At 41.8% G+C, this 22,332-nt stretch overlaps 1 protein-coding gene across 5 annotated transcripts in view; it reads left to right on the forward strand.

Moving 5' to 3' along the window:
* The window catches only part of ARID2 (AT-rich interaction domain 2), a 295,603-nt gene that overhangs the window by 270,805 nt on the left and 2,466 nt on the right, over positions 1-22,332 (forward strand). For all 5 annotated transcript variants that reach the window (XM_058191210.1, XM_058191209.1, XM_058191212.1 and 2 more), the window contains 2 exons: positions 16,686-16,806; positions 16,891-16,982. In XM_058191210.1, coding sequence (XP_058047193.1) covers positions 16,686-16,806; positions 16,891-16,982 — 213 coding nt within the window. The remainder of the gene's footprint in view (positions 1-16,685; positions 16,807-16,890; positions 16,983-22,332) is intronic.

Consider the following 22,332-nt stretch of genomic DNA (forward strand, 5'->3'; position numbering starts at 1 on the left):
GAACGATTTTATCGTATAGATAACCGTTAAACTCCTCGGCAGGCCCTTGTAGTCGGTCCTCCCGCCCCTCCTGTTGAAGGAGAGAGTGGGTGACCCGAAACAGGGCGGCCGGGCGGTTATCTGCTGACGCAATGAGGGAGGAAACGTAAGAACGCTTCGCTTCCCTCAATGCCACTAGGTAGGTCCTACTGTAGGACCTAACTAGTGTCCGGTCAGCCTCAGAATGGCTGGATCTCCAGACACTCTCTAGGCGTCTTCTCCGGCATTTCATCTCCCTCAGCTCCTCGGAGAACCAAGGAGCTGGTTGAGACCTGCGCCGGGTCAGAGGCCGCAAAGGCACGACACGGTCCAAAGCTCCAGCCGCGGCCTGTTCCCAGACTAGTTCTTCAGTCGTGCCGTGGGCCAGGTTCTCAGGAAACGGCCCAAGCTCCGTCAGGAACCTCTCTGGGTCCATCAGGCGCCTGGGACGGAACCAACGCATTGGTTCCGTCTCCCTGCGGTGGTGAGTAGCGGTCCGAAAGTCCAGACGAAGAAGAGAATGATCTGACCATGACAGAGGCTCAATAACTAAATCATTTAAAATCAGATCATTCGTCCACTGGCCAGAGACAAAAATCAGATCTAGAGTGCCTCCCCCGATATGGGTAGGGCCGTCCACTAATTGAGTCAGGTCCATGGCCGTCATGGAAGCCATGAACTCCTGAGCCGTCGAGGATGCCACGTCAGTTGATGGCAAGTTGAAATCCCCCATGACCAACAGTCTAGGGGTTTCAACTGCCATCAACTGGTTGGTCGACATGCTGTGAGATTCAACTTAATGTCAGGCTGTCTCTGATTATATTTAAGAAAGAATACACCTTGACTTCATTTGCAAATAAAGAAAAGTACTTTTACTAAATACATCACGACTGCAGCAGTATAAAGTTGAATCTGAGACAAAATATGGCTAACATTCCATATCCCATCGTTAGTCCCTTCTCCCCCCAAGAGGTCAGCAGGTCTGGTCCAATGCCAGCTCCTTCTCGGGCCCCCGTGGTAATCTTCTTCCACAGGTCTCTGGCTGTAAATCATCTCTAACATTCCTGTTGAATTCAAACTATCAATCTCCCCTCCCCTTTATCTCATGTCAGACGACACTCTTAAAGGGCCCTCTCTACTTAAACTGAATCCATGAGCTATTTACATTACACATAAAAACCCCATGCAATCTAACTACTGAATATAAAGAGTACAAAAGGGTGTGAGGATTGGAGTGGAGGCTGACACTGCTAAAAAGGTGAAATATTTAAGAATTTCGCTTATTGCAAAATATTCTACAGTTAAAGAGGATAGTAATGATAAATTGATACAACAAATACTAAAAGATTTAGACATCTGGTCCAAATTACAGTTATCTTTAATAGGTAGAATAGCCGCAATAAAGATGAATGTATTACCTAAATTGTTATATTTGATTCAATCAATACCAATTAGATCAATGGGAAACCATTTTTGAACATTTAAATAGAATGATAGGTAAATTTATTTGGCTGGGGAAAAAAGCCCGAATAAAATGTAAACTTCTGCAAGACTCTAGAATCAAAGGAGGCTTCTGCCTACCCGATTGGGAACTATATAATCAGGGGGCAGCAATAACTTGGTTAAAAGATTGGGTTCAATTAAGAAACAAGAGAATATTAATATTGGAAGGCCATGACCTCCAATTGGGATGGCATGCGTTCCTTTGGGAAGGGAAAATTAAGACTCATACATACTTCCAGAGACATCTAGTGCGAAATGCTTTGATCAATATTTGGGATATTATAAGAAAAAAACACTATATGAACGCTCCAGTTTGGATATCAACAATGGAGGCCATAATTTATCCCAAGGTGCTGGACTTAAATAAAATAGTAAGATATTCGGAACTAAAAGATGAATTTGGAAATTTAAAGTCAGAACAGGGTCTAAAAAAACAGGGAATAAAAATTGACTGGTGGCCATATTTGCAAATCAGAACAAAATATAAAAAAAACAGGGAACAATTGGTATATACAGAGAACAATTGGAACTTGATAAGATATTATTAGGATCCGGGGGGGGGAGGGAAATGATTACAAAAATATATAATTTCCTGTTAAAATTTAAAATGGAAGAAGAAACAATGATTAGCTGAGCAAGAAATTTCAAACACAACATTCATTTGGATCAATGGGATAGATTATGGGAGAGAAACTACAAACTAACGATGTCAGCTGCTTATAAGGAGAACCTTTACAAAATGATTTAGCAATGGCATCTGCCACCAGCGAGATTGGCCAGGATGTTTTTGAACAGGTCCCTGGATTGTTGTAGGTGTGGTCACAAATAAGGGACGTTCTACCACATGTGGTGGACCTGCCCTAAGATTAGGAAATTCTGGGGTAAGATTAAAAAAAAATGGCTGGAAGAAGTAACAGGGCAGAAAAGAGAAAGAAAACCAGAACTATTTCTTTTGGGTATTCTGGAAGGGAAAATGGAAAAAACCATACAATATATCATACTACATATACTAACGGTGAATAAAATTGTGATAGCACAAAATTGTAACAACCAAATATCCCTCCAGACCATATTAAAATAAAAAAATATATGAATGTGCAGAAATGGACAGACTATGGAAATGAAGGACAGGGAAGACACCGAGTACTATTTAATTTGGAACAGATGGTATTCCTGGCTTGAGAGTAAGTTTAAAACCTAAGGGATATTTTGTTATGTGATTGAATTGTCAATAGAAGATAATATAATTTAAATAAGGATGTAAGTTAAGATAGAAATATATAGAAGTAGAATTTGTGTAAAGAGGTTAATTAGGATAGAGATACCGATGTAGAAAAGCTGTTACTAGTATTAAAATTTTGATGTGTGTGCCTTTGTTTGTTTGTTTTCTTTGTGTGTCATGATTTTTTTTTTGTACTGTGTATTTTAATGTTTGGAAATGTAATAAATATTTTTTTAGAAATATTTGGTTTTGCCATCAGGCCTGGAGATCCCATAGAACTAGTGGATATTATGATAGTTCCATTATTGTTAACAACCATTCGCCTATTATATTTTTAGCTGCCTTTTATAGTTTTTAATGTGAATAACAACAACAATAATACTAATTATCATCATCATCTGCCAGACTGTCCCACCTCCTTTACATGGACAATCTGAAGCTGTATGGAGAAACACCATCTGAAACAGAATCGCTGCTCAACACTGTCCACATACATAGCCAAGATATTGTAGATATTGGAGTTTGGATTGGACAAATGTGCCACATTTAGTATCAGACAAGGAAAAATGGTGAAAACTGAAGGAATCAAGATGCCCCAGAGTCTGCATGAAGATATTACTACAAATACCTCGGTATCCTTCAAGCACACTGAAGTCAAGAAAATTATTAGAGGTGAATACATCAAGAGAGTGAAGAAGATCTCAATGGAGTCCAAACTCAACAGAGTCCAGACTCAATGGAGGAAATACCATCAAGGCAATCAACACCTGGGCAATTCTAATCATTAGATACACAGCAGGAATAGTGGACTGGACTCAAGCAGAACTAAATGCAATGGGTAGGAAGAGCAGAAAAATAATGACAATGAATCATGCTTTTCATCCTCACAGCGACATTGACAGACTGTACCTACCAAGGCAAATAGGTGGGTGTGGAATGTTGCAAGCGCATCAGATGATTGAAGAAGAAAAATGGGCTTTTGAAGAATATCTGAAGGACAATGAAGAAGATACACTGAAGTTAGTATGCCAGGAAAGCTAACTGACTACTGGAGAAACCAAAGTGGGCCTACAAGACCAAATGAAGAACAAATTGGAGGCATGGGAAGACAAAGCACTATACAGCCAATAAATTTTTAAAAATAGCAGTGAAAGCAGATAATAATAAGACCTGGCAATGGCTAAGAGCAGCAAAGTTTAAGAAAGAGTCCAAGGACTAATTCTGGCTTAAGGACAATTGCAAACAAAGCCAGAATTGAGAAGGCGGCAACAGATAGTGCGTGCCAACTATGAAAAGAAGCTGAAGAAACAGTGGACCACCTGATAAGCTGCTGCAAGAAGATCGCACAGACTGACTACAAACAGTGGGGGCATGATAAAGTAGCAACAATAGTGCATTGAAAGAAATATAATTTGCCTGCAAGCAAGAACTGGTGGGACCATAAAATAGAGAAAGTCACAGAAAATGAAGAAGTTAAATTGCTCTGGGACTTTAGAATTCAAACAGACAGACACCTGCCACATAACACCCCAGACCTAACAATTGTCAATAAGAAAGACAAAAAAAGTCTCCATAGTTGATTGTGACAGTGCCTGGAGACAGCAGAACAGAAGAGAAAGAACTGGAGAAGATAACAAAATACAAAGATCTACAAATAGAAATAGAATGACTATGGCAAAAACAAGCAAAGATAGTACTAATAGTAATGGGCGCCTTGGGTGCAGTGTAATCCCAAAACAGTTAGAGCACTAGTTGAACACCATTAGCATTGACAAACTCGCCATCAATTACCATATTTTTCAGAGTATAAGACACACCTTAGTTTTTGGGGAGGAAAATAAGAAAAAGGATGATTGGCAGGTGGATTGGCCTTCTGGAATACCCCCAATAAGCTGTTCCCAGAGGTGAATTTTAGCAACAGGTTCCTTGGTTGTGAGTTCTGTGCCTTGCTTTTTTTTTTTTTCTGCCTCTGAAAGCCTCAAAAACAGAACTTCAGAAAAAAAGTGTCAGACTATCTCTGATTATATTTAGGAAAGAAAACATCTTGACTTCATTTAAAAATAAAGAAAAGTACTTTTACTAAATACATCTGGAATTCAGCCGTGGATAGTTGAATCTGAGACAAAATATGGCCAACATCCCATATCCCCTCATTAGTCCCTCCTTCCCACAAGAGGTCAGGCAGGGCTGGGCCAATGCCAGCTCCCTCTCGGTCCCCCATGTTAAACTCCTTCCAAAGGTCTCTGGCTGCTTGGCATGTCAGGAATGCAGGTTTCGTTGAAAAGCCCGCTCATCTGGCCTTCATGCTGATTTCAAACCTTTCCTCCCCCCCCTCCTTTCCTGTATAGGATAGTAATACACCTTAAGTCCATGAGCTATTCTACATTAAACATAATAACATTGCAATCTAACTACTAAATATAAAATGCACAAATAGAAGTGAAGATTGGATTGGAGGCTGACATAAAGCCTCTGAAGCTCTGTTTGGGGGCTTCTTTTCTGAAACTTCTTTCAGCCTCTGAAACCTTTGTTTGAGAAGCTGGATGGGGTTACATTTGGAGTATAAGACAAACCCAGATTTTCACCCTCTATTTGGGGGGAAAAGATGCGTCTTATACTCCAAAACATATGGTAATTGCGAAAGGTGACTTTACTCAGAAAAGTTTACAATATCTGTTACCTGCTACAATATCTGTAACACCATCAAACATCCAGATCTGCCTATCCCAGGTCCTTAATAGGTAGACAAAAATGCCAAACCCAGTCTGAACATCTGGCTGACTGATCAACAACAACAATAAGCAGCACTTATTCAAGATTTGGAAGACGAATCACCTGGATATGGAAATCAATGAACAAAGACTTATGGACCAGAGATGTGTTATTTTGAAGCACAACTGGAAAAAGAAGCCTATACATTCATTTAAAAAGCACAGAACATAAACATAGTATAAAAAACAATAACTGTATTGTTTTTATTTATTTATAAAAGCTAAATGCTAAAAAAGAAGTATACCACATTTCCCTGAAAATAAGACTGGGTCTTATAAATTTTTTGGACCAAAAGACCCATTAGGTCTTATTTTGGAGGGATGTCCTATTTTGTGGCCACCCACCCATTCCCACCCTCTGCTTACCCAGGGCCGCAACGGCTTACAGGGCTTCCCAGGGTAGACACATTTTTCACCTGGATGGTGAATGACGGACACTGGAAGCTTTGTTTGCAAATGGGGCACTTTGAAACAGAGTGATTAGCTCTGTTTCAAAGCATCCCATTTGCAAGTAGACAAAGCTTCCAGTCCCCCTCTGGGTGAAAAGTGTGTGGCGAAGCCAGGGAAGGCAGAGGCATGGGGGTTGAGGCAGGCAATCCCAAAGCGCCAGCCACTCTGTCTTACCATCTCTCAGCTTGCTCACAGCTGCACCGGGGCAGGCACCTGGGTGGGGCATCGAGATCGCCTGCCTCCCCCCCATGCCTCTACCTGCTATCAGTGCCGCCATGCAAGCCTCCTGTGAGCCAGGCAGCCACACAGCATGCCCGGATCGCCTGCCTTCCCGTGTCAGCCCCCGCATGCTACTTTAATTGTTTTATTACTTAGTTAATTGTTTTACTGCTTAGTTAATTGTTATATTGTTTTCTTTAGTGTTAAGTATTGGGAATGGAGTAATGTGACTTTAAAGCTGTTTCGGCTGCCATAATGGGGGGGAAGAGTTTTATTCAAAGTCCAAGAGCGGGCTTATGCCAACAGATTCTGCATACCAGACAAGTGGAAGCCACCAGAAGAAGAACGCCACATGAAACCTAAGGAGAAAGTACATTTCATCCTGTGTTCAAAAATACCCTACATGGGGTTCCTGAGTGAATAATCTCGGACCGGGGGGTTCAATTCACTTCCCAGTTCCGGAAGGAATTTTTACGACTCTTACGCTTCGCCCAGGGATTAAGCTCCGCCCACCATCCTCAGACTAATGGATCTTGTGAGAGATTGAATTTTGTGCTGGAGCAATATTTGTGATGTTACATTAATTATCAACAAGATAATTGGGCGGACCTACTACCTTTTGCGGAGGTGGCCTACAATAACTCTATACATAGCAGCACCGGTTTCACTCTGTTCAAAGTGGCTTCTGGTCAAGATTTTGTTCCAATCCCAGAGCTGCCTGAAGATAAACCATCTATTCCATTGTTGGCTGACTGGATAGTACAATTACAAAGCAGCTGGAAAATTACTCGCAAAGCTTTAGATGATGCACATCGAGCTCATAAGAAACAAGAAACAAGCGGCTAAGAAAAGAGCTCCGGAGAAAAAGTTCCAAGTGGGAGATAAAGTTTTCCTCTCGACCAAATATTTACAAATGACTCAGAAATCAAAGAAACCTGGACCTAAATATGTTGGTCCTTTTCCCATTGTGAGGGTAATCAATCCAGTTACCGTTCAACTGGAACTACCAAAAACTTTGTGAAGAATTCACCCTGTTTTTCATGTTAGTTTAGTGAAACCTGAACACACATCCTCTATTAGATCCTTAGTTACTACTCCTCCAGTGCCAATTCTTATTGAAGGAGAACAACATTTTGAAGTTAAAGAGATTCTAGACTCTAGAAAACACAGGGGTAAAGTCCAATACCTAGTGGCCTGGAAACATTTCCCTTTGTCCCAAGCAGAATGGCTGAACAAGGAGGATATGCGGGCCCCCAGAAAACTAACACAATTCTATGAGAACTATTCTGACAAACCTTAACTAATCTCTCTTCTAGGACTAACGTCCTTTCAGCAGGAGGGCCGAATGTCAGCCTCCGCATGCTACTTTAATTGTTTTATTAGTTAATTGTTTTACTGCTTAGTTAATTGTTATATTGTTTTCTTTAGTGTTAAGTATTGGGAATGGAGTAATGTGCCTTTAAAGCTGCTTCGGCTGCCATAATGGGGGGAGGAGTTTTATTCAAAGTCCAAGAGCGGGCTTATGCCAACGAACTCTGCAGAGGAAGCCACTGGAAGAACGCCACGTGAAGCCTAAGGAGAAATGGATTGGACTAGACTGTTTTGACCTTTGGAGGGAGGAGGGATATATGAGGGATATGTATGTGTAAGTCACTCCTACTATTCAGATCTTGCTTTTCTTTCGTGCCATCAGTTCATGCTTAGTAAAATATACCTTTCTCTGCAATACATGGAGTTGGGGTTTTCTTTCTTGAGTTTTGAAAGGAAGCACACGTGACACCCTCTGTCTCTGCCTCCACCTGCTGCTGGTGCCACCATGCAAGCCTTCCACAAGCCTCCCATGAGCCAGGAAGTCGTGCAGCATGTCCTGATCGCCTGCCTTCCGCCCATGTCTTTCCCTCCCCCTGCTGCCTGTGCCTCTGTGCGAGCCTCCTGTGTGCCAGGCAGCAGCACAGCATATCCAGATTACCTGTCTCCCCCACCTCTGCCTCCACCCTTGGACTTATCTGTGCTGTGGCTGCTGCCAGACATCATTGGCCCCCATATGCGCGCCACCTCTTCTGCTTGCCACGCCCATCTCCCCATTCCTTTATTTTCAGGGAAACACATTATATAAAAACAAAACCTAAAAGTAAGGATAGAGATTTGATGGGTGAAGGAAACATAAAAGTTTGTATATGGCAAACTATGTCGATAGCACAGAACACTTTAAAATGATAAATTAAATGCCCCTTCAGATTACTTTATGGCATAAGTAATCTTCTGACGTATTTTAAGGACTGCTGCATAGAACATGGCAATATTATACAGTGGATTTTTAAAAAGTCTATACACCCCCTCTTAAAATACTAATTTTTTGAGATGTAAAAAAATCAGGCCAAGATAAATCATCCCTCATATTAAAGGAATAGTTTGAAGTAATAGTTAAAAAGGATAATTTCAGCCAATAGTTGAGTATGGTCTCATGAGTGCTCTCTCTAATCTCAAGGTGGAATTAGAGACACATTTTGGGATTTGAGGGGCCAATTTTATAAATTTGGATTGAGCAAGTGAAATTAGAGAATGGGACAAGCTGGGCACCATAAAGAAGTGCTAGTGACTTGACTTTAAATAATTTAAATGCTACATTTATAGGAGTTGAATATTATGGTTAGATTGAGGCAAGGAAGAGATGAGCGGTAGCTTTCAGCAATTTATTTAGCAGCGGGCACAGTACAAACTGCTCGGCAGTAGCCGAGACCAGCTCGTTATAGAGCGCTAGCATGCAAGCCGGCCACTGACAATACTTTAAATTTCCCGCCGCTGAAACACCCAATCAGCAGTGGGCATGCAAATACTACTACATACCTCCATACGTAACACCCCTCCCTTCCTGGAAATGACCCAAACAATCAGTCATTTATACAGCTTACGTAATCACTAAGTGGGCGGGGCACATAACAGTCCTACTGGGCCTGCGCGAATCAGTTCTTCTCTGGCCCTCCTCAAGTAAGGTTGGGCCTATCACGTCTCTGGCCGGCAGCAATGGAAATGCCTGGAACTCCACCTCCCGCATTGTAGTTCCAGGCTCGGCGTCGAGAGGGCTCTCGTCCCGGCCGCTCTGAGGGGCCTCGCCGGATTCAGATAAGTCACTGCGAACTTTTCTCAGCTTGCAGTTTAGATTGTTTTCTTCTGCGGCAGTCAGGGCCGCTCCTCTGCGGTCAGATTCACTATTTCTGTATGATCCTCGGGGCGAAGGCCCAGGCCTGTAGGAGTCATTTTCCTGGCTTTCTGTCCCGGGTCTCCTCAGTTGTGACTCTCGTACTCGGGTTTGTAGCTGGTCGATGTGTTGCCTCCACACTCGGCCGTTGTCCAGCTCCACTTTGTATGATTTAGGTCTCATAACAGTGGTGACGGTGGCTGGGATCCATGTGGGAGGCCTGGCATCGTTCTGGGTGAAGACTGGGTCCCCTGTCCTGAACTCCCTGCTCACTTCGGATTGTTGTCCGGTCGTGTTGGGGTGGTAGTTGGGGTGCAGTCTGTCTAGTTGGGACCTCAGCTTCCGACCCATTAAAAGTTCAGTGGGGCTATGCTCGGTGGCGGTGCTGGGGGTGATGTGTTGCACTACGAGGAACTGGTTAATTTTCTCCTGCCAGTTCCCTGGCCTCATGCGGGTGAGAGTCTCCTTGGTCAGCCTGACCATTCGTTCTGCTTCCCCATTACTGACCAGCCTGAACGGGGCTACCAAAACGTGTCAGATCCTCAGTCCCCCTAAGAATGCCTCCATGGTCTTGGCTGTCAGCTAAGGACCATTGTCTGACACCAGTGTGTCTGGTAGTCCGTGGGTGGCAAACAGCCTTTTCAGGGCTCTTATGGTGGCTTCTGTTGTGCAGGTGGGCATGATGATAACCTCCAACCATTTTGAGTAGGCGTCCACTACTATTAAAAAGGTTCCCCCCCCCCGGGTCCGGCAAAGTCTATGTGCACCCTGGACCAGGGTCCTTTTAGTATCTCCCACTCCCTGGGGGTTTGCGGGGTGACGCTGGATGTATTTTCTGGCAGGGCATGCACGTTGCCACCCATTCTGAGATTTCTCTGTCCATATTGGGCCACCAGATGTAGCTCTGGGTGAGTGCTTTCGTGCGCACGATGCCCGGGTGCCCGGTATGTAATGTCTTGAGTACCTGTCTTTGCAAATTCTGGGGGTCTATTACTATTTCCCCCTCACAGCAGGCGGTCCTTTAACACTGACAGTTCTGGTTGTCTCTGTTCAAATTGCCTGAATTCTTCTTCCACCTTTTCTGGTGGCCATCCCCTCAACACCCAGTTCAAGACCTTGGACAGTACCTTGTCTCTCTTGGTGTGATCCGCGATCTCGGTGGATGTGATGGGGCTGTCTTTATCAGCGTCGATGAGCAGGACATGGGTGGTGGGTGCGGGATCTTGCACTAATTCCGGCAGAGGGCATCTTGCGTTGGTGATGTTCTTTCCAGGTTGGTGGGTTAGTTTATAGTTGTAGCCCATTAGGAAAATGTACCACCTCGTCAGTCTGGGTGACATGATGCTGGGGTTTGTTGGCCTCCTGCGAGGAGGCCCAGTAGTGGTTTGTTGTCGGTGATGAGTTTGAATCTCCAGCCATAGAGGTATTTGTGAAAACACTTGATTCATGCCACGGTGGCTAGGGTTCTGGCTTCCTTAATTGCCTTTATTTTTGATTGGGTCGGGTGGATCCCTGTGCCGTCAATAAGATACCCCAGGAATTCTACTTGGTCGACCCTGATTTGGCATTTTTCTTTTTTTTTACTTTGAGTCCTTTTTGTCGGAACCTCCCCAGAGTCTCTCTCAGCCTGGCCATTAACTGCTCCATGGGTTGTTCTGATATAAGGACGTCATCAAAATAGTGGATGATGCCTGGAATGCCTTGTAGCAGCCTCTCCATCATACTCTGGAAGAATCCTGGGTCCACGCTCACTCCAAATTGCAGTCTTTTATATTTGAATGCCCCCCGGTGAGTCACTATGGTTTGGGCTTCTGCAGTGGCCTCATCCACAGGCAGTTGCTGGTATGCTTGGGCCAGGTCCAATTTAGTGAATACCTTGCCTTTGCCCAGGGAATGCAACAGATGTTGGACCACTGGGACTGAGTATGCGTGCTGCTGTAAAGCCTTGTTGATTGTGCACTTATAGTCAGCGCACACCCTGATTGACCCGTCTGGCTTCATTGGGATGACGATTGGGGTCTCGCACGTGGCGTGGTCAATTGGCTCCAAGATCTCCTGGGTAATTAGCTTATCTAATTGTTCATCTACCTTGGGCCGCAGAGCAAATGGAACCCTGCAGGGCTTGAGTCTGATGGGGGTGATTTGGGGGTCTAGGCTAAATGATATGGGTTTCCCCATATATTTACCTACGCTTCCGTCGAACACGTCCCCAAATTCGGTCAGCAGCTGGTCCAGCTCAGTCCCTCGGACCTGGTTTAATCCCATGATGCTTAGCCCCACTGATTCAAACCATTCTACGCCAAGCAATGTGGGACGCTTGCTGAAGACGATCGTTAGGGGTAGAGTGCCACTGAAGTCCTTGTATTCAACCCTAGCTTCAGTTCTGCCCAGCATGGGGATAGGGTTTCCTTGGACGTCGTGCAGGCGGATTCGTTGCAGTTGTAGTTGTAGTTGGCTCTTTTTCAGGTTGGGATTTAACTTCTTCAGGGTCTTCCATGAAATTATAGTGAAAGAGGACCCCGTGTCCAGTTTCATCTTGCATGGTCTCCCTTTGATTGTTGTGTGGAATTTAGTCCCCTCGCAGGCATCTGCATGTCCCAGAAAGGTTTGGTGGATTTCTCGGTGGTCCGGGTAGGGGTCTTCCCTGAGTCAGTTCCATTGGGGTCCATTTCTGGCTGGTCCCTGGTGCCTGGGAGCCAGAGGTGGTCTGCTGGCAGGAAGGGTGGGCTGGGTGGCTCGGTAGGCCTCAGCTATGTGTCCCTTCCATTGGCAGTGGTGGCAAATGGCATCTTTGAAGCGGCACGATGACCTTGTGTGTGTTCCCAGGCAGCCTGCGCAACAGGGTGGTTGGGAGTCCCTGTCTCTGCTGTTCCCTCATCGCTCTGGGTGGACCCTGTGCACCGTGTCGTCATCGGTCTCTTGTTCTTCTTCCTCTTCCGCGTATTCCCATAGGGGTTCGGGTTTGCAGTAGCTGTGGTGCACCCCGCTGGCTCTTTTAAGGTCTGCAGCCAAGGCATCTGAGGTTTCGGCTGCTTTTGCTTCTTTTACTGCGTTCTTGAAGGTGATCCCTCGCCTGACTATTAATTTCTTTTGGAGGACCAAATCCCTCATGCCCAGTAATATTTGGTCCCTCATCATTTCCTCCGGGTCATTGAACTCGCATTTGGAGGCGAGCTCACGGAGGTCAGCTAGGAAATCATTGATGGTTTCCCCCTCTTGCTGGCAGTGCCGGTAGAATTCACGTCTACTGACAATGAGGGTGGCGGCTGGGGCATAGTGGTCCCTTAGTTTGCACTGTAGCATGGACCATGAAATGGATTCGATGTCCCCTGGTGAGACAAGGGTCTGTGCCATCTTGTTGAGTTTCGGACCGCAGTAGATCAGGAAGGTGGCTCTCTTTCGGTCGTCTGGCAGATCTTGGTAGTTGTTCGCTTGAAGCGGCTCATGTATGTGTGCCATTCCTCTGATCGAGGATCATAAGTTGCCAGAGTGGGTGCGGGTTGGTTTGCCATTCTGGTCAGCCGATGGAGGGTCTTACACTCAATAAAATGGCTGCGGCTTGCCACGTGGAGCTGCTCAGTTACCTTGTCCCTCCTGAGATCCCACCTTCATCGCCAGTGTTAGATTGAGGCAAGGAAGAGATGAGCTGTAGCTTTCAGCAATTTATTTAGCAGCAGGTACAGTATGAACTGCTCGGCAGCAGCCGAGCCTGGCTCTTTATAGAGCGCCGGCATGCAAGCCGGCCACTGACAGTGCTTTAAATTTCCTGCCACTGAAACACCCAATCAACAGTGGGCATGCAAATACTACTACCTACCACCATACGTAACAATGGTCCAAAACCTTAACTCGTGCATCATGTGGATTTAACAATCTCAATATTTAAGGAGAATAGAAAAAATCTGTTTCTACTGTCGTTTTAATAATCCCTATATCCACTTAATCCCTATATCCACTTAGTTTAGGAAAGCTGAAGGAATATTTTACAACCTTTGGAATAAGCCATTTTGATTGAAAACCATTTTTTCCCTTTAAGCTTGTTATTATTATTAGAGTTATGCTGTGAATTGAACACCAACTCTGATGTAGAAAAAAATAGTTCAGAGTTACTTGAATTCAGACCGTTTCCTAATTTCATCCTGCCTTTTTGAAAATCCTCTGTGGAGTTCTATTATGTAATTTGCCTATGCTGTTTAAACGCTTTTGAATGTTTAATATTTCTGCATAAATATGATAAAATATTATCTATTCTCCACACAAGTCCTAAAACTAGATAAAGAGAACCCAACTAAAAAATTGAGCACAAACATTACACTTGTACATTTATTTACTGATAAAAAATTTCCAAAGCTGGATCATCATCATGTTTGGCAGTTAAGCATATGGCATCACTATCATATTTGGCAGTTAAGATGTATGTATCATATAAAAACACTTTCTACTTTTTCAATTATCTATCTAATTATGTATTAGCTAGATAGCAAAAAAGCTGAACCAATTTATTTTAATGGAAAGAAATTTCAAATTAAAAATTCCAGTGTTCAACTTTATTCCATTGTCACTGGACCTTCTCAGTTTATTCAATTTTTTATTTCTCTTCTCCCAAATTATTTCCTTCCTTTTACAAGTATAGAATTGTAGTTCTTACATTTCAGTATTTAAAATATTTTTTCAGCTCAACTAATTTAATGTACTCTTCCTTTCTTTATCATTTTCTTTTTCTGGTAACTATTAATTGAGAAAAGTTATTTAGTGGACATACCTGTCTTCCTTATTAGTAGTAGTACTACTAACTGGCAGTTTACTACTAGTAGTAGTCTAGTAGAATTGTAATAGTAGTCCTCCTTCATCCCATTTTGGCTATATGGAGAGTAACTTGGTATGATTTAGTATATTAGACAGTATCACTTACCAGTATCAAGGATTAGGAGATGAGCTGAGTATAAAATTGTAGTCAAAACTTTAAGAATGCTGCTGAAGGGGCTTCAACAAACAGTATCAGAAGATTATGTATATTTTTCGGAGTATAAGACATACCTTAGTTTTTGGGGAGAAAAATAAGAAAAAAGCTGATTGGCAGGTGGATTGGCCTCCCAAAATACCTCCAACAGCTGTTCCCAAAGGGGAATTTTAGCAACAGGTTCCTTGGTTTTGAGCTCTGTGCCTTGTTTTTTTTGGCTTTTTTTTCCTGCCTCTGAAACTCTGTTTCAGAAAAAAGCTTTTTTCTACCTCTGAAAGCCTCCAAAACAGAACTTTCAAAAAAAAAGCCTCTGAAGCTCTGTTTGAGAGCTTCTTTTCTGAAGCTCTATTTGGGGGCTTTTTTTCTGAAGCTCCATTGGGAGGCTTCTTTTCTGAAGCTCCGTTTCTGATGCTTTTTTCAGCCGCTGAAACCTCTTATTTGAGAAGCTGGGCGGGGCTACATTCAGAGCAGGGGTGAAATCTAAAAATTTTTCCTTACCGGTTCTGTGGGCGTGGCTTAATTGGTGGGTGTGGCTTGGTGGTCAGATGACTGGGTGGGCATGGCCAATAAAAATAAATAAAAATAATAAACAAAGTATACAAAACAATAAGAGGTACCAAAAACCAACTTTCACACTTTACACACAACAACACAACACAACACAACTGACTCACACACAATGTAAAAGCAGCTGCACCTCACCCAAAATGGCCCCTGCAACAAGCAGGAACCTCACAGAGCCACAAAAAGCTCAAAAACCAACTTTCACATTTTACACACACACACACACCACAACACAAATGACTCACACACACACACAAAATGTCACATACAGCTTTGTGAGATTTTGTGTAGTTAGAGTGAAACACTACAGAAACACAGAAATCTCAGAAAGCTGCACAAATATTTTATTTTATTTTATTTATATTTTTAGATAAAAGCAATTAAATTTAAAACTTCCTTTTAAATTTAGACATAGCAATTTAAAGTTAATTGCTATGTCTAAAAAAAATAAAACTCTTTAAAAAAACCTAATTAACTATTTTGTAAGCTCCCACACACACACACACAGTTGCTTACTTTATTCAAGGGACAAGGCAGGCAGATTGAGTTGCTCATCAATGAGATGGATTGCAGGCAGGCAGATTCAGTTGCTAGCTGATGCAATTGATTCCAGCAGCCGAAGCAAAGCAAGGCAGGAGCGAGCCTGAAAGAAGCAGCAAGTAGGCAAGTGGGGACCTGGTGATTGGGTGGCCTGAGTCAGCCTGAGAGAAACATCTCTAGCAGATCTGGCCTCCAGCCCATTTCTGTTCGATTCTTTCAGAGACTGTGAGTTTTTTGACCAAAAAAAATTTCTTTTTTGTAATCAGGAAACATAGTCTACCAGGCTTGCTTTAGTCTAGCAGAGCCATATTGGTCTGTTTGCCTTTTTTGGGAGTGCACCAGTCTATCTTCTTTAAAAATAGAGGCACCGTTTGCAGCTATATCACCACCGAGAGCTTCAGGGACAGAGAAGAGGAACAGTGAGGTGTGGACGGGGGGGGGGGATTTTTGCTACCGGTTCTCCAAACTACCTGCTCCCATTGCTACCGGATCGTGGGATCCGATCCAAACCGGGAGCATTTCACCCCTGATTCAGAGTATAAGACGCACCCAGATTTTCACCCTCTTGTTTGGGGGAAAAGGGTGCGTCTTAAACTCCGAAAAATATGGTAATTAATCTCTGCATTGATTTCTCTGCACTGACATGAAATTTTACATACTTTATTCTCTCACAACTGTCTAATATTTATGCAAAGTTAGTTTCTTTTGAAAACATCTGAAGCTTTTGCCTTATTTCGTAAAGGCAAATACATTTTTAGATTTATGGGATCAAACAACAAGTTCTAGATGTGCTGCCAACGCAAAATTAAATATTTAAATCTGCATAATATTTCCTCCCAAAAGAATAATATTTTAAATAGTTCATAATAGGAATTATTGCAAGAAAACTACCATTGTTCCTTATTCCAAAGGCTTTCAATTCTTGGAAAGCATTGCCCTACCTATATCATTTGGAAGAGGGTTTGTTGTTGCCTTTGGGGGATAGTTGTTATTTAAATGGATAGATCAACAAAACTTTTAAAATGCAATATAATAATAATGCTGACAAAACATCTTACAAAATAAATGGCAATTTCTCTAATATATTATTATTTTATTAGTTAAGATATGAACAAAACTATCTTCTCTTGAGGAATAAAATAATTGGAACCTGTTAGCAGCAAGCATCAGTTTAACAGACGGAAACAATACTTGTGCCAGAAACCCTGTGTAATTATTTTTATTTGTAAATCTATTCAGGCCACCAACTGCTGGGGGTTCTTCTACTCCCAGAGCACAGAAGGCTATTGTCAATCATCCTAGTGCTGCCCTCATGGCTTTAAGGCGGGGATCACGAAACCTCGTTTTCAGAGATTTCACAGTAAGTAGGATGAGTATGGAAAATATAATGGAAAGAAATAATTATGATATTGATACTAACAACTTGATTTCTTTTCTGATTTAGGATGAAAAAGAGGGACCAATTACTAAACACATCCGATTAACAGCTGCCTTAATATTAAAAAATATTGGTAAATATTCAGAATGTGGTCGCAGGTGAGTAGATTGTCTCTAATGGAATACTGCATATTTATTAATGCAGATTTTCAGAGATGACAAATGTAATCCTAAACATTACTAAATACATTGTACCAGCTTGGAATTTCCTTTTTTCTTTTTGGTCTATATTCTGACATTTAAACTTTCTGTTCATTTTCTCTTTCATGGCTGTGTAAAAAGAGGTTGGAAAAGAGTCATGTCAATTTAATGAAAGTTACTTGGATTTTGGTGTAGGTTTTAGTGCATGTTTGCTCCTTCTGTTCTTCCCCCTCCTCGAGGGTTTTTTTTTTTTTTTTTTTTGGTATGTATATGGATATTTACAAATACTTTTTCAATTATCTACTATTATTCGACCCAGCAAACGTGCATGTCTGCATATTCAGAATTGGATTCATTGGCATAATTTTAGAAGATGCTTGAGATAGCAAATACCTCATTTCTTTCTTTACTGCCTGATCTGTAATGTAATATTTTTCTCTGTGGTGCTCTTTAATGTTCTGGTAATAATGAGACCACAATAAATTGTTTGTCCCCATATAGCTTTCTTTCAATATTTAATACTTTTTCTTAAGAAAACTTAGAACAGGTAGATCTTAGCTTACGACCACAACTGAGTCCAACCTTTCTGTTCTTAAGTGAGACATTTGTTGAGTGAGTTTTGCCTCTTTATGACCTTTCTTGCCATAGTTGTTAAATGAATCACTATAGTTGTTAAGTTACTTAACACAGTTGTTAAGTGAATATGGTTTCCCATTGACTTTACTTGTCAGAAATTTGCAAAAGGTGATCACATGACCCCTGGACACTGCAGCTGTCATAAATATGAGTCACTTGTCAAGCATATGAATTTTGATCACATGACCATGGTGATGCTGCAGTGGTCAGAAGTGTGAAAAACTGTCATAAGTCACTTTTTTCAGTGCTGTTGTAACTTTGAACGGTCATTAAACGAACTGTTATAAGTCAAGGACTACCTGTACAAGAAAAAAAAAACAGTTATGCATCGTAAAAGTAGGCATATGAAGGACAATTAATTTAAGGTAATGTGAGTGCAAAGTATTGTAATTCATAGTAACTGTGACTGATTAGTTAGCCATAAAATGTTTTTCTTGTTGATAATCTAGCATTAATTATCCCAGGTTTTGCTGCTGTGCTGCAGCATTTAGATAAATTCATCCTCCTATGGATTCTATTTTGGTTTTAGTGATTTAAATCCAACCCATTTGGATTTAAATGAAAATATTATAATGTTGAATGTGTGTCTTTTAGTGTATCAGTACCATGTAGTTGGTGGGATGTAGGCAACTGGATTTGGTTTCCAAGGTGTTTTCTAGATTAGAGATCCTAGCTTGCCAAAAAAAAAAAAGTGAGTGTGCTTTGTTTTTGGTTGAGGCATTCTGCCCTAAATGGGTCAAAACTTGCTAGTACTGTACTGTCCCAGCCATTAGCAGGAAATGCTGCCTGTATCACAAGGCAACTTAATTCAAAAATCTTGGATGGTATTTCCTCTGTCTTAATTTAAAAAATGTGAAAAATTTATATGACCAAACCAAAGCCATAATTGGTTGACTTTAATGAGTTCATCTCTGCTGAGGTTCTGTGTTGGGGCAGAGAGATGAAAGAACTGTCGCGGCGGTGGCAATGGCTGAAGCCTCAGGGCGGGAGCAAAGTACCGCTGCACTTGCCTTTGCACGAAACAGCATTATGCCTTCCTTGTGGTACATTTGCTGTTGCTGCCTCCATGGCCTGCCCACTGCTCTTGCAGCACCTTGTACAACACAGTGAAATTTAGTGCGCTTCACAATGGGGGAGATGTGGTCCCCTCCTCCTCCTGGAGCCCATTATGCAGAGGTACAATGTGACTCTGTCCCACTCGCACCTGGCAACAGCAGCAGCAGCATCGGCTCACTGTCACCTCCCAAATTTCAGTTGCCTTTCCTGCAGAGCCGCTGTTGTGATGCCCTGCCTCCTAGCTGGTCTTTGGTTCTCCCCTGACCAGCTGATTGTTGAGGCACTGCTCCTGGGCTCATCAGCCTCCAGACATCAGATTCCCACCCCCAGCACCAGCACCAGTTCAAGTGTTTCCTTCCTCCCCCCCCCCCCAGGGGACAGAAAGAGAGAGGGAGAGAAAGAGAGAAGGGAGGAAAGAGAGAGACAAGAGACAGAGAGAGAGAAAGAATGAGAGAGAGAAGGAGAGGGGAAAGAGGGAGAGAAAGAGAAAGATAGAGGGAGGGAAAAAGAAAGAAAGAAACGGGGAGGGAGAGAGAGAGACAAGAGGTAGAGAAAGAGAAGGAGAGAGAAGGAGAAAGGGAGGGAGAGAGAGAATGCACGCACAAGAGAGAAAGGTAAACACCATTTTTACAGAACTATAAATACGTTGAGCCTTTGAGGCGAGCGGCCAGGAGGCAAGGCCAGGTATGACAAGAGGTAGCTGGGAGGGAAGGGTTGAGGTGGGGCTGGGCATTGCAAATAATTTAACAACCGGTTCTCTGCCCTGACTGGGTAGATGTGGCTGGGGGGTTATGTTACTGGGTGGGAGTGAGTGGTGTCAAGTTGGCCATGCCTACTCAAGTTTGGTGGCGAGATTCAATTAAATGTCAGACTGTCTCTGATTATATTTAGGAAAGAAAACACCTTGACTTCATTTAAAAATAAAGAAAAGTACTTTTACTAAATACATCTGGAATACAGCCGTGGATAGTTGAATCTGAGACAAAATATGGCCAACATCCCATATCCCCTCATTAGTCCCTCCTTCCCACAAGAGGTCAGGCAGGGCTGGGCCAATGCCAGCTCCCTCTCGGCCCCCTGTGGTAAACTCCTTCCGAAGGTCTTCGGCTGCTTGGCATGTCAGGAATGCAGGTTTCGTTGAAAAGCCCGCACATCTGGTCTTCATGCTGATTTCAAACCTTTTCTCCCCCTCCCCCTTTTTATGTCAGAGGACACTCTTAAAGGGCCCTCTTCTCTTTTCCTGTATAGGATAGTAATACACGTTAAGTCCATGGGCTATTCTACATTAAACATAATAACATTGCAATCTAACAACTAAATATAAAATGCACAAATAGAAGTGAAGATTGGAGTGGAGGCTGACATTATGTTACATAATATGAATGAATGTTGAGATCAAAAAAGTGTTTGTTTCAGTTATTCAGAGGCCAAATAATGAATCAGGATGGTTGTTTTTTATACATGTTTTAGCTATATTTATTGATATGTATATATGAAAGAGGAATTAATAAATTACTGTCCATGATGAAACATGAGGGATGAGCCATTTTTTGGATAGTTTAATGGTGTATTTATTATTATTATTATTATTATTATTATTATTATTATTATTATTATTATTATTATTATTATTTATTGAATTTCTAGACCGCCCTTCTCCCGAAGGACTCAGGGCGGTGTACAGCCAGGCTAAAAACATACACAATATACAATTAAAAAACTAAATTAAGAAACTTATTACACAATTGGCCGAGAAATTAAAATATTTAAAATCTAAAAACCCCAATTTAAAACTTAAATAGAATTTAAAATTTAAAAACTAAACAGTTTAAAAAGCTTAAGCTAGCCCCGCGCGAATAAACAAATATGTTTTCAATTCGCGGCAAATGGAATATGGAATATGGAAGAATAGTAATAGTAATATGGAAGAAATGTAAAATAAATTAGAGTGAAAGTAAATGACAAGAGGAAGCAAAAATCGACACCCTGAATGAAAAGTCAATATAGAATAGCAATAGCACTTAGACTTATCTACTGCTTCATAGTGCTTTACAAAGCCCTCTCTAAGCACTTTACAGAGTCAGCATATTTCCCCCAACAATCTGAATCCTGATTTTACCTACCTTGGGAGGATGGAAGGCTGAGTCAGTCTTGCATTTATGAGTCTCACGATCACATGATCATTATTTTACAACTTTTTCTGATGACTTCTCCCAAACAAAGTCAATGGGGAAGCCAGCAGGGAAGATCTCAAGTTGTTCCCATTAACTACATCTGCCTACACTCTATAGCACATGCTTGCCCAGCTACGCACAGACCATGCCACAGCAGCCCCTCCCATGCTAAGCACCATCTGCTCACATTTACATCATACTACAATATTTCGCTCCCACCCTGGCACACCCACCCACCCACTGCCCTGATTGCAAGCTTCCCGGCACATGCAGCTTTCCACTGGTTTCGCCATTGAAAATTGTTGAAAACTGGTAGAAAGTCTCAAATTTATAGTCACATGAAATCCTCACTTAACAAGTCACCTCAGCAGTAGGGAGGTTTGTTATAGCTAAACAATATGGTCACATGATGTCATGATTTACAACCCCATCATATATAATGGCAAATGTAGCTTAAGAAATTGAATGCTGTGTGAATGCATTATTTAAAAAGTGCATGTGGTATTACAAAAGAAAAAGTGAGATAAGGATGCATGGCTGATGAATGAATGTGTATTGCCTATAAAGATTGAATGATGGTATCTAAGACATATATTGAAGTGGTTGGTCATATCAGGAAAATTAATGGAGATTAAATCAAATACATGTAGAAAGAATGAATGGATTGAGAAGGGAACACAGAAAGTATTACTTAAATGAAGTTCAAATCTTCAAAAAAAGATATTTACAGAAGCTTAAAGGCATTGTATGAAATAGTGTATGGATATGATGGAAGCAAAATAATTTGCAAGTACAGAAACAGATGGAGACATATAGTGAATAGAATAGAATAGAATTTTTTATTGGCCAAGTGTGATTGGACACACAAGGAATTTGTCTTGGTGCATATGCTCTCAGTGTACATAAAAGAAAAGATACGTTCATCAAGGTACAACATTTACAACACAATTGATGATCAATATATCAATATAAATCATAAGGATTGCCAGCAACAAGTTATAGTCATACAGTCATAAGTGGAAAGAGATTGGCGATGGGAACTATGAAACGATTAATAGTAGTGCAGATTCAGTAAATAGTCTGACAGTGTTGAGGGAATTATTTGTTTAGCAGAGTGATGGCCTTCGGGAAAAAACTGTTCTTGTGTCTAGTTGTTCTGGTGTGCAGTGCTCTATAGCGTCGTTTTGAGGGTAGGAGTTGAAACAGTTTATGTCCAGGATGCGAGGGATCTGCAAATATTTTCACGGTCCTCTTCTTGATTCGTGCAGTATACAGGAATGGTGTATGTATCAAATAAATTTACCTGTATTTTTCATTTGGTTATGTATCCTCCATTTCTTGTGGGAAAATCTACTGTTTAATCCCAGAACAGCCAGTTTTGATTGGAACACTATAATCAGTTTTCAGTTTTAGGATTAAGTTCCTAAAAACAACTGAATCTG

The sequence above is a fragment of the Ahaetulla prasina genome, chromosome 7 (genome assembly GCF_028640845.1).
Source record: "Ahaetulla prasina isolate Xishuangbanna chromosome 7, ASM2864084v1, whole genome shotgun sequence".
Classification (NCBI taxonomy): domain Eukaryota; kingdom Metazoa; phylum Chordata; class Lepidosauria; order Squamata; family Colubridae; genus Ahaetulla; species Ahaetulla prasina.